The sequence below is a fragment of the Onychomys torridus genome, chromosome 3 (genome assembly GCF_903995425.1).
Source record: "Onychomys torridus chromosome 3, mOncTor1.1, whole genome shotgun sequence".
Lineage (NCBI taxonomy): Eukaryota > Metazoa > Chordata > Mammalia > Rodentia > Cricetidae > Onychomys > Onychomys torridus.
This window is the reverse complement of record NC_050445.1, coordinates 111,031,523-111,042,469: the sequence shown is the minus strand read 5'-3', so window position 1 is coordinate 111,042,469 and position 10,947 is coordinate 111,031,523. Positions and strand designations below refer to the sequence as shown.

At 49.9% G+C, this 10,947-nt stretch overlaps 1 protein-coding gene across 1 annotated transcript; it reads left to right on the top strand.

The window, feature by feature from the left end:
• Nucleotides 1–2,379: 2,379 nt before the first annotated feature.
• Efcc1 (EF-hand and coiled-coil domain containing 1) lies at nt 2,380–8,804 on the top strand. The gene is made up of 8 exons (XM_036181908.1): nt 2,380–2,455; nt 2,562–2,613; nt 2,712–2,801; nt 3,947–4,077; nt 5,808–5,940; nt 6,340–6,352; nt 7,673–7,736; nt 8,668–8,804. Exons 1-8 carry the CDS (start codon nt 2,380–2,382, stop codon nt 8,802–8,804), a joined length of 696 nt encoding a protein of 231 aa, XP_036037801.1.
• Nucleotides 8,805–10,947: the final 2,143 nt, after the last annotated feature.

The following is a 10,947-nucleotide window of genomic DNA, read 5'->3' as shown; positions in this document are numbered from 1 at the left end:
TTATAGGCATGGTGTGAGAAATCTGTAGTGGAAATTCATTCCACCGATTAGTTTTGAGGTCATGGGCATGGCTTCTGATCTGCGCATGTGATCGCTTAAAGGGAAAGAGGGTGTGTCCTGCCCCTTTTTTTTATTTTCATTAAGAAATGTTCTAAAAAAAAAAGAAAAAAGAAAAGAAATTTTCTATTCATTTTTACATACCAACCACAAATCCCCCCCTCTCCTCCCTCCTCTCATCCCCCAGCCTTCCCCTGCAACGCCCCCCCCCCATTCCCACCTCTTAGAAGGCAAGGCCTCCCATGGGGAATCAGCAGAGCCTGACATTCATTCACCTGAGGCAGGTCCAAGCCCTCCCCCTGCACCAGGGCTGTGTGAGGTGTCCCACCACAGGCACTGGGCTCCAAAGAGCCCGCACGTGCACCAGGGAAGGATCCTGATCCCACTGCCAAGGGGCCCCTTAAGCAGGTCAAGCTACACACTGTCTTGTCTAAGCAGAGCTGACACTTCTTTGGGGTGGATTCAGACAGCTGGATCCATTTGCTCCCGGCAGAATGGACAATGGCTGTTCACAATTGAACTTGAACCAGATGGCTGGTTCTGTGTTTGTGAGTGTATCTTCCCCGTTGTTACCTTCACAATTCCTTGTTACCCTCTTAAACAGACTCACACTGATTTTTCATAATAAAACTCTGCACTTTTTCTGTCTTTAGTGTTCTGTGTTCATGGATGATTAATGTTGGATGCACAGGAACACCAGGCTGGTCCTTTTCCAGTGCTTGTGTAGGGCACAGCGTTAGAGGCTACTTGACTTGGACTCCATTTTCATCGTTTTGATGCAGAAAATGTGTCTCGTGGTATTGAAGGGTGCCTCGGTGGTGGAGAGCGCGCACTGCTCTTTCACTGTATCTCCAGCTCTGCAGAGAGCCAACTGTTCCTTCTGGAATTTGGGAAGATGGAGTTTCCCTTGAACCTGACAAACCACATACATAAAATAAAAATAAATTAAAACAATAGATTCCCAGTGCTAGAAAGGGGTTAGTAGAGTCAGGGTTGCCAGCACTAGGTGCAGGGATATGCTTGTTTTAGGAGGTTTATGGCCTGTGTCCATTTCTGGGGTTCCAGCTAATGGTTCATCCTCAGGTTCCTTCAAGGCCTTATATAGGAATTTAGCTACCATGCCAAGCTGGGAAATCCAGATTCCAGAAGTTCCTCCATTACCAAGAATTCCCTCAGTTTTATGACTGGGCTTCCAAGATAAGGAACATCCTTGCAGTGACTAGAAAGATTCCCTATGCTTGGGGTTAGCATTAAGATACAGGAATTGGGACTTTTGAGGGAGATTTTTGGCCTTAGAGGGGAAAACTACATTCACAGGAGGCTAGTTTTTGAAGAGTCAGAATATGCAGTCTTTAAAAAGATCTTGAAGGACTGAACTCAATTCCTCTCTCAACCATGTGGGGGAAAAAAGAATTAAAAAAAAAAAAGAAGAAGAAAAAATCAAAGACCTCAATGTAAATCCAGTTACACTAAACTTAAAGGAAGAGAAAGTAAGAAGTACTTTTGAACGCATTGGCACAGGAGATCACTTCCTAAATATAACACCAACAGCACAGACACTGAGAACAATAATTAATAAATGGGACGTCTTGAAACTGAGAAGCTTTTGTAGGGCAAAAGATATGGTCAATAAGACAAAAAGACAGCTTACAGAATGGGAAAAGACCTTCACCAACCCCACATCTGAAAGAGGGCTGATCTCCAAAGTATATAAAGAACTCAAGAAACTAGACATCAAAATACTGAACAATCCAGTTAAAAAAATTGGCTAAAGAGCTAAACAGAGAATTCTCAAAAACCTCAAATTGCTGAAAGACATTTAAAGAAATGCTCAACAGCCTTAGTCATCAGAGAAATGCAAATCAAAATGACTCTGAGATACCACCTTACACCTGTCAGAATGGCTATGATCAAAAACACTAATGACAGTCAATGTTGGAGAGGATGCGGAGCAATGGGAACACTCCTCCACTGTTGGTGGGAATGCAAACTTGTACCACATACTGTGGAAATCAGTATGGTGGTTTCTCAGAAAATTGAGAATTGATCTACCTCAAGACCCAGCCATACCACTCTTGGGCATATACCCAAGGAATGCTCAATCATACCACAAAGATACATGTTCAACTATGTTCATAGCAGAATTATTTGTAATAGCCACATATTGGACACCTCTTCTTCCACAATCCCCCAAAGCTGAGAACTGAAAGTCTTCTGATCTGATACTAACATCCTGCAAAGCCCTTATCCAGTGCCCCAATCCAGGTGCTTGTCCTGAAGTGGAACCAAAGCTCAACACTGACACCAAAGATGCTTCTTCACATGTCGCCTGAGGAAATGGAAGACATTGGGGCTGGAGCTCAGGGATTCCCATGCAATTCCCCAGGGCCCTGGGCCAGTGACAGAAAGGGGACAATGTCACCAGTGCCTTCACACATGTTCCTGAGGAGGGCTGGGTGGTCCTCAGGTTGGGTCTCCAGTTCCTAGATAATATGTTTCCTCAGCAGAGGATGAACAGCTGTTCTGCTCCGTGGAAGGCCAGGCCGCCTCTGAGGAAGGAGGAGGAGGAGGAGGAGGAAGAGGAGGAGGAGGAGGAGGAGGAGGAGGAGGAGGAGGAGGAGGAGGAGGAGGAGGAGGAGGAGGAGGAGAAGAAGGAGAAGAAGAAGAAAGTTGCAGGAAAAGTCAAGGCCTCCACAGGCCCATGTCGAGGTATCTCTGGTGCAGCCCTCAGGCTGTGTGAGTAGGTAAGTGACTGAATAGCCCAACCTGGCAGTGGCAACCAGAAACACAGAACCCCAGGAAGGCAGCTTTGCCTTGCAGAGCCCTTCACACAGGCTTCCACATGAGAAGCTGACGGTTATAGGATACAGCCATACTTGGCCCCTGACAGCCCCTGCCGGGAGTCATAGCTCAAATGTTGAAAAACGTCCCACCAAGCACAAGGAGGAAGTGAGATGACCCTCACGAGCATAGCCTGCGGGGGAATTCAGTTCCCACCAGCCAACACTCCCTTAGTCACTGTCCTAAGACCTGTTTGTTCCATTTCTGTCACTTTTGAGCTATCCATCACTTCCTACAACACAGTTCAAAGCCCTCCTCTCTCCCCAGCCTGGCCCTGGGCTGGTTCTTTCTCAGCTACCCACCGGTGTTGCCCTTTGTATCATCTTCAAGGATAATGAAAATGAGCTTGGTACCCATGGGTATCTCAAATTGCCTGGTTTTTCTGGGCTGCGGTCTCCTTGTCTTGAAGGCAGGTCTGGAACACTGTCTTGGAGGACATGAGGTCAGGATGTAGGATGCTTTCAGGAACAGTATGTTTATTACACTGGAGAGGTGCTATGGCTTCCAGGGGTGGCTGTCTCACCCATTCTTTTTTTTTTTTTTTTTTAGCCAGAGCTGAGGACCGAACCCAGGGCCTTACACTTGCTAGGCTAGCGTTCTACCACTGAGCTAAATCCCCAACCCCTCACCCATTCTTTATGTCCATACAAAGCACTTAAGTACCTGCTTGTGTGCCAGGCAAAATTTGAGCCATTGAGACAATAATAACGAGAGAGCTGCCATGCTGTCCTGGACCCTTTACTGTAGGGAGCTAGGGCAGAGAGTGTGAAGACAGGGAGGCTGGGAGGAGACCTGGAGGCAGTTCTGTCAAGCAATGTAGATGGTGTGAGAAGAGTACAGGGAGGAAAAGCTGTGGGTCAGGCTGAGTGAGGTCGGGGGGGGGGGTGCCGTGTTAGGTTGTAGGGGACACCTCCGGCAGTCTCTCTGAAAAGCCAAGAAGCTCCAGGAAGATGCTGAGCGGACAGGCTCCACGACAACATCTGCTTTCAACGCTGCAGCGCAGGGACAGCAGGCAGGCCCCTGCAGTGCTGGCTTCTCTCTCCTGCAGGGGTGATGGGCAGACAGCTGAGCCGCTCAAGACTTCCTTTGGCCACTGTGATGGTGCTGACCACATCTGCACCCTAGAGCTGGAGACCCATGTCACCAGGCGCGGGGAACAGCTGCAGACCCTAGGCTGCAGTGGAAAGACCCTGGGGACACCGAAGAAGGGGGTCCGCGGGGCCCTAAGATCCTAGATCTTACAGCTGGAGGACTTGCAGTCCTCCAGCCCACTCAGAGCTGTGAGCAGAACGCAGTAGATGTGGTGTCCTCTCCTTACACTTTACGGGAACTTAGATAGCCAGTCACAGAATCCCACCCCAGATTAGCTTGGTTACAAAGCAGAAGCTCACAAGAACTGAGGGGGACATGGGCTGCAGGCACAACTGTCAGAGGTACAGACATGTCTCCTGTCTGTGTCTCTCTGAAACCTCAGCCTTGAGTCACGGACTGATCTAGAGATCGTCAAGGAGGGCTTTTTAACAATGCAGTTTAAAGATCTCAATTGACTCTATTTGTGATTCTAGAATCAGGCAACACTTCATCATATGGAGTGTCTAATGCACACAGAAGGACTAGTTGTGTTCCTGGAAGGAAGGATGGGGAGGTGACTGCGGGGTAACAGGAAGCAGCAGGTTCCTACAGGTCATGTGTTTTAGTAAAGATTAAGGTAGACAAAATATCATTCCAGGCCCATTGGGGAAGTCACCTTGACTTCTCCAGCAACACATGACAGCCAGGTCCTCTGTCAAGGTAGAACTGTGCCCTAAGGATCCCCACCCTGCACTCTGGACTCAGGGTGGAAGCTAAGGCCTGAACAGTGGAAAGTCATAGGTCAGAGCAGGGCCCACAGTATATGCCAGAGCAGGCTGCCTGGCTTCAATGCCAGCTCTAGTACCTATGTGATGCTGTGCTTCAGCATCTCTGTGCCTTGGTTTCCACGTTTATAACAGGGCCACTATGCATGTGTCAAGTGAGTAGATGTGGGCAGTGAGCTCTTGACAGCTCAGCTCTGACTGTCAAGGTCTGGTGAAGACCCCCCAGGATTCTAGGTTGGTCTGCTATATTTCAGGCTGTTTTTATTCTCACCACAGTGCTGTTCCCTGAGACCCTGGTCCCGATAGCCAGGATCTCCCCAGCAGAGAGCTGCTGGGGAACGGCCACCGTCAGATGTGACATACAAACCGGCAATCAGGGAGCACCCAAGGAAAGACACAGCTGTCGCCTTTCTAAGTAAACTTCAAGGTGACAGAGCAGGAGGGCTCCAGAATGGGCCAGTCTCTAGTCCTCTCTGAGGTGGGTGGGACCACAGACTCTGTTGTACTCCTGCCCAAAGCCAGAGGGAATCATGAGCACCCTGGTAATAAGGGGTGCCTGTCACATGACACGCCTGATTTAGGGGGTGAGCGTCAGACATTTCCTCTGTCATCAACCCTGGGACCCTAGCAGCACTCCTGGCCACATGGCTGTGGAAAGGTGGACAGATGCCTGGAATGTCCTTTCGGCCAGGGCCCTAGGACAAGATGGGACGGGAACTATCCACTAGCCTACAGTGTGCTCCCTTCTGCGTAAGCCAGTCACATGGATTTCTACTGGTTGCCACCAACACAGATTTATCAAACAGAAAAGAAACCGCCAAGCAGAAAAGAGAGAATGGAGTCGTTAGACTAGAGAAGCATGTGCCTCTGCTCACCATGCAGCTTGGGACAGGCACTTAGCTTCTCTGTCCCAGGGTGGTTTATCTGCATGGCTACCTTGCATGCAGGAGGCCAGATTAGGTGATCTCTGCCAAAGTGCCCGGGAGGCCAGCAACCTTGCTAGGGAGCTATGAACACCCATCGTGGGGAAGGCGCTGTAAGAAACACACTGAGACCCTTTACCCCAGGCAGAACTGCAGCAGATGGTGGAGACGGAGCATCTGAGGCTGGAGCTCCAGATGGTGGAGACAGAGCGGGTACGACTGTCACTGCTGGAAGAGAAGCTGGGGGATGTGCTGCAACTCCTGTAGAGGCTCTGGACCTGGTGGGAACATGGGAGGTCCTGGAGGGAAGGGAGGCAGAGGGACGCCTGGAGGTGAACTGGGAGACCCAGAGGAAGGTGTTGGTGAGATGGGCCAAGGAGAGTTTCTAGGGGACCTGAGGGCAACACTGTGGGGAGCCAGGGGAGGCCAGGAGGCTGAGGGGAGCCTGTGTGGCAGGCCCAGGGCTCTGGTTCCCACAGTCAGCAGGTGCTCCTCCACTGACAGAATGGAGGCTCCAAGAAGCCACCTGGAGAAGAGAGGATATTCCAAATCATTTTAGGAGTCTGGTGTAACTGTAATTAAAGTCCAGAGCTGGCTATCGAGATGACTCACCAGGTAAAGCATGGGCTGCCTAAGCCTGGCGACCTGAGTTCTATCTCTAGAACCATTGAAAAGGTGAAGAAGAAAACACATAATGTTGCCCTCTGACCTCCATACATGTGTCATGGCATACATGCCCACACATATGCATACAAATACAATAATAATAAATAATTTTTAAAGACCAAAGGAGTTTAACCAAGAAAGAATAATGTAACATCTCTTTTAAACATGGCTGCATGGCTGGGGAGATGGCTCAGTGGTTAAGGGCACTCACTGTGGGTTCCAGGACAGCCAGGGCTATGTAGAGAGACTTCGTCTCAAACAAGCAAAAACAATAACAAAAGAGTACCCACTGCTCTCCAGAGGACCAGGCAGGGTTCAATTCCCAGAACCCACACAGCAGCTCACAACCAACTGTAAATCCAGTCCCAAGGGATCCAACACCTTGTGGCCTCTGCACTCACCCAGGATACACATGGTACACAGACATACAAGTGAGCAAAACGTCATACACACAAAATTAAACAAAATAGTTAAAAAAAATAAGCATGGCTTCAAATTATTAAAGACCAGAAGACTTGGCACAGTGGTACCTGTAATCTCAGCACTAGAGAGGCTGAGGCAGGAGGATTGCCACAAGTTTAAGTCCAGGCTGGCACATTCTACATCAAAAAAATTTTTTGGTTGTTTTTAGTTTGTTTGTGTGTTGTTTTTCAAGACAGGGCTTCTCTGTGTAGTCCTGGCTGTCCTGGATCTAGCTTTGTAGACCAGGCTGGCCTCAAACTCTCAGAGATCTGCCTGCCTCTGCCTCCTGAGTGCTGGGATTGCAGGTGTGGCCCTGGCCCTCTTTCTCTCTGGTCCTTCCTTTCTACACTGCCTTTCATTGCTAAGAAGCCCAGAATAAATTACTTGTTCTGGGGTTTGGATGAGCAAATGCTTAAAGTACTTGGTCACCATTTTCCCCAGGTGCATCGGTCCTGGTCTGTGATAGAATGGAGCCTGCACACTGCTCCACCCGACCCACTGAGGGTCTCTGAGAAGCCAGTGTGGCCAGCCTTGGGGGTGGGAGGCAGGGAGGGAGTCCAGGGTAAGAAGACAAGATGATAGGACATGAAGGGAAGATGGGGCAGGAAGGGAGGGTGGAGCAGGAAGGGAGGAGAGAGAAGGAAGGAGGGTGGGGCAGGAAGGGAGGACGGGACAGGAAGGGAGGGTGAGGGCATGAAGGGAGGAGGGGGCAGGAAGGGAGGACGGGACAGGAAGGGATAAAGAGGAACATGGAGAGGGAATGTGGGACCAGCCCCAAGGAACTTCATGGAAGCTTCCAGGAGTCTCTACTCTCCACCTGCTGGGTGGGACATGATCTGATCCAGCCTCTTTCTGTCTCTCTTGAAGAACATATCAAAAAGAGCCCTGGGGAAGATTTTGCTGACCGCCCTGGACCAGAATCCCTCACAGGGTACGCAAGAGTGCCTTGCAGAGAATGGGTAGCAGTTGTAGGGTGTCTGGACCAAACTCCAGCACTGTCTGCAGAACATCCACTCTGATCCCACCCCAAATGCCTGCAGGCCATCGTCAAGAAAGACTTCAAAGGCAGACAGTACTGTCTGACAAGAACAGAGCTGCAGAGGCCACAGGCAGCTGTGACAACTAGAAGCCACCATGGGCACAGCTGGCAAGGGTGGGGTTGCCTGCTGGCAAGTCAGACTGCACTGTTCACTGAGCCCACTGTGGCCAGGACCAGGCAGTGCCTCTGTGCTTGAAATCCCCCAGCTCTAACAGCTGACCTATCAGAAGGGAGTTACCTCGGCATATAGTCAAGAACCAGTCTGCTGAGTGTCTGAGATTTGCCTAAAGCTCCAGCCCTGTGGCCTCCGCTGCCCAGGCAAAGCTGAGAGCAGCATAACTCCACCAGCTGTGCCCTGCATCTGACCCTGTCTCCCAGAGCCTCCCAGGGAGACTGATAGGTGAGCCTTCACCTGCTGGCAGGATCTTGAAACAGCCCATTACCAGTGGAGACAAGGAGTATCTAGAACAGCGGTTCTCAACCTTTCTAATGTTGCGACCCTTTAGTACAGTTCCTCATGCAGTGCTGACCCCCAACCATAAAATTATTTTGTTGCTACTTCATAACTGGAATTTTGCTACTGTTATGAACTGTAGTGTAAATATCTGATATGCAGGGTATCTGATATGTGACCCCTATGAAAATGTTGTTTGACCCCAGGAGTCACGACCCATCAGTTGAGAACTGCTGATCTAGGTGTTAAGAAGGAACATAGGAGGCAGGGCTGGGCAGTGGTATGGGGCAAGTGGTAGGCAAGCCACATGGAAGAGAGAAGTGACTCTGTGAATAAGATAAAGAAATCCATCCTTTTGTTTCTCTCCAGAGGATACACGTGGCACCTTGGCCATCCTGGACACCTTGCACCAAGCCTTGGTTGGCTGTGAGCTCCTGCAGAGAAATCCCGCAGCACTAGCATCCACAGCTCCTACACACAAAAACCCCTTCCTCATCTCCTGCTGAGCTTGCTGACCCAGCCATGGGCCACTGTGGTCATTCCAACCGTCATCAGACCAGCCTTTTTCACAACCAGACTTGCCTCCTTGGTGAACCTGATGACCATGGGACTTGCATTGGCAGTCACTGGAGCAACCTTCACAGCCAAACTGACTGCCATCACAGTAGCCTTCTCAGTCACCCTGAGCACCATCTGTCCAGCCTCCCTGGTCAGCCGTCCACTGTCGGACTGCTTTCCACCGTCTGAACACCCACCACAAATGGTTGGACTGTTCTCACTTCCTCAGAACTCTGGCAGCCAAGGCTCCTTCCAAAACTGGGTGTGTCTGGCAGCTGCTCCTTCCTTGGGCCTCTCACATTCTCCCAGAAGCCCCCACATTGAAACCTTGCAGTTGCTAGATCAGCCTGTACCTGAGGCTGTCACCCTTATGCTGAGCACAGAACATTACAGAATCTCTGCCCTGCTTGCTCCAGCCGACTGACCTGTGTTGTTTGGCCTGCTCAAGAAGGACCAGTTCTGCACCCTGATCAGGCTATATGTGTGCTAGGACTTAGTGTAGACAAATGTGCAAGGAAAAACTCCAGGGGACCAGGCAAAGAGGAACCCACACTTTGGCAAGTCTAACTTGTGAGCTCTGCTATGACCTCACAGGAAAGACAGAAGAAAATCATGGAATGCTTCTGGGAGGAAGAGGCAATTGACCAGTGCAGAATATAACTACTGCATCCTGGGTTTTATTTTGCTGTTTTTCTGGTGTCAGGGATGTCCCAGCACTGCCAGAGCTCCCCCATCAAGTACACACCCTTGACCTCACTCTGTTCTTTTCAACAAGCTGCCTTTCCACTGAAGCATGACAGGCACAGGTTTCATTAAAGCCTTGACTAACCGAGAGAAGAAACGTTCCCACAGCCAGATCCCCAGAGCTGGCCTGTCCCAGCCAAGTGAGAGGAAACAAGTTCAGGTCCAGTGAAACAGCCGTGATCATAGGGGCTATGTAGTGGGTAGCCATTCCAGCTTTGTCCTGGAAATTCCAACCCCCATTGAGGCTTTGGTAACGGTCACGCCTACAAGGCGGGGCTGAGAGAGGACTCTGAAGACCAGAGATCTGGATGCATGGGCTCTCTTGGTTCCTGGACCCTGGATGCTGGAGGTAGACCAAGCAGAGTTCTCCAGAAAACACCACCGGACTGTGCCATACCTTTCCCAGACCCTGTAAACTATCCCTTCACTTGTAAGTTACCCCACAAAATAAATGTCCATTTTAACTACGTGGAGTGGCCATAATACTTTCACCAAGAGGGCTATATTCAGTTCTGTTGTTTTACATTCTCTGAGGAGGCTCTCCCTATGTTGCTTAGGCTGGCCTCAGACTCCTGGGTTCAAGCGATCCTCCTGCCTCCCAGGTATCTGGGACAATAGGCTGTAGTACCAAACCCAGCTAGCTAATCTTGGCATGACAGAACACCTACCCCACACACACACACACTTTTGATTACCACGTCACTAAAGGCTCAGCTCCTGGAATTCCTCACCCAACACATGGAGTCAGCCTTTAGCAGAAGACAATCAAACCCAAGAGACAGTCATCCATGGTTTATCAGCAAGTCAGGAAGCATCAGACTAGGAATTTGAAACAACTGGTTACCCGGCAGCTCTAATGGAGGAGGCCAGCAACATGCAAGAGCAGGTGAGTAACATGCGGAGGATACATGTCCCATGGAAGAGTCGGGAATGGCTAGGAATCCTACCAACTGAACAGAATGAAGGACACTCTGGTAGGCTCATGGACAACTGCACAGGATGAGGAAAGACTCCTGGAGCCTAAGGATGTGTCCTACAAACTTCTAAAGACGAACAAGGATGAAAAGACTAGGAACAGGGAACTGAAAACATGAGAACTGTTGGACAACTACAACATGTATTTAAAAGTGGGGGACACAGACAACAGTTCAAACAATATTGACTTTGAATTTCCCAAAACTCCGGTCAGACACCAAAGCACAGAGCCAGAAGACTCACAAAGCACAAGCAGAATACATGCAAAACAAACAATAAAAACAGCATCAGCCGGGTGGTGGTGGCAGCACACGCCTGTAATCCCAGCACTCGGGAGGCAGAGGCAGGTGGATCTCTGTGAGTTCGAGACCA

What these genes read in the sequence shown, in the direction of transcription:
- Efcc1 (XM_036181908.1), top strand. Translation starts at nt 2,380, where the DNA reads ATGTCGCCTGAGGAAATGGAAGACATTGGGGCTGGAGCTCAGGGATTC. An exon ending in GGCCAGGCCGCCTCTGAGGA is followed by an intron (nt 2,614 to 2,711) that starts AGGAGGAGGAGG and finishes GAGGAGAAGAAG; the next exon opens with GAGAAGAAGAAGAAAGTTGC. An exon ending in CCCTCAGGCTGTGTGAGTAG is followed by an intron (nt 2,802 to 3,946) that starts GTAAGTGACTGA and finishes TCTCTCCTGCAG; the next exon opens with GGGTGATGGGCAGACAGCTG.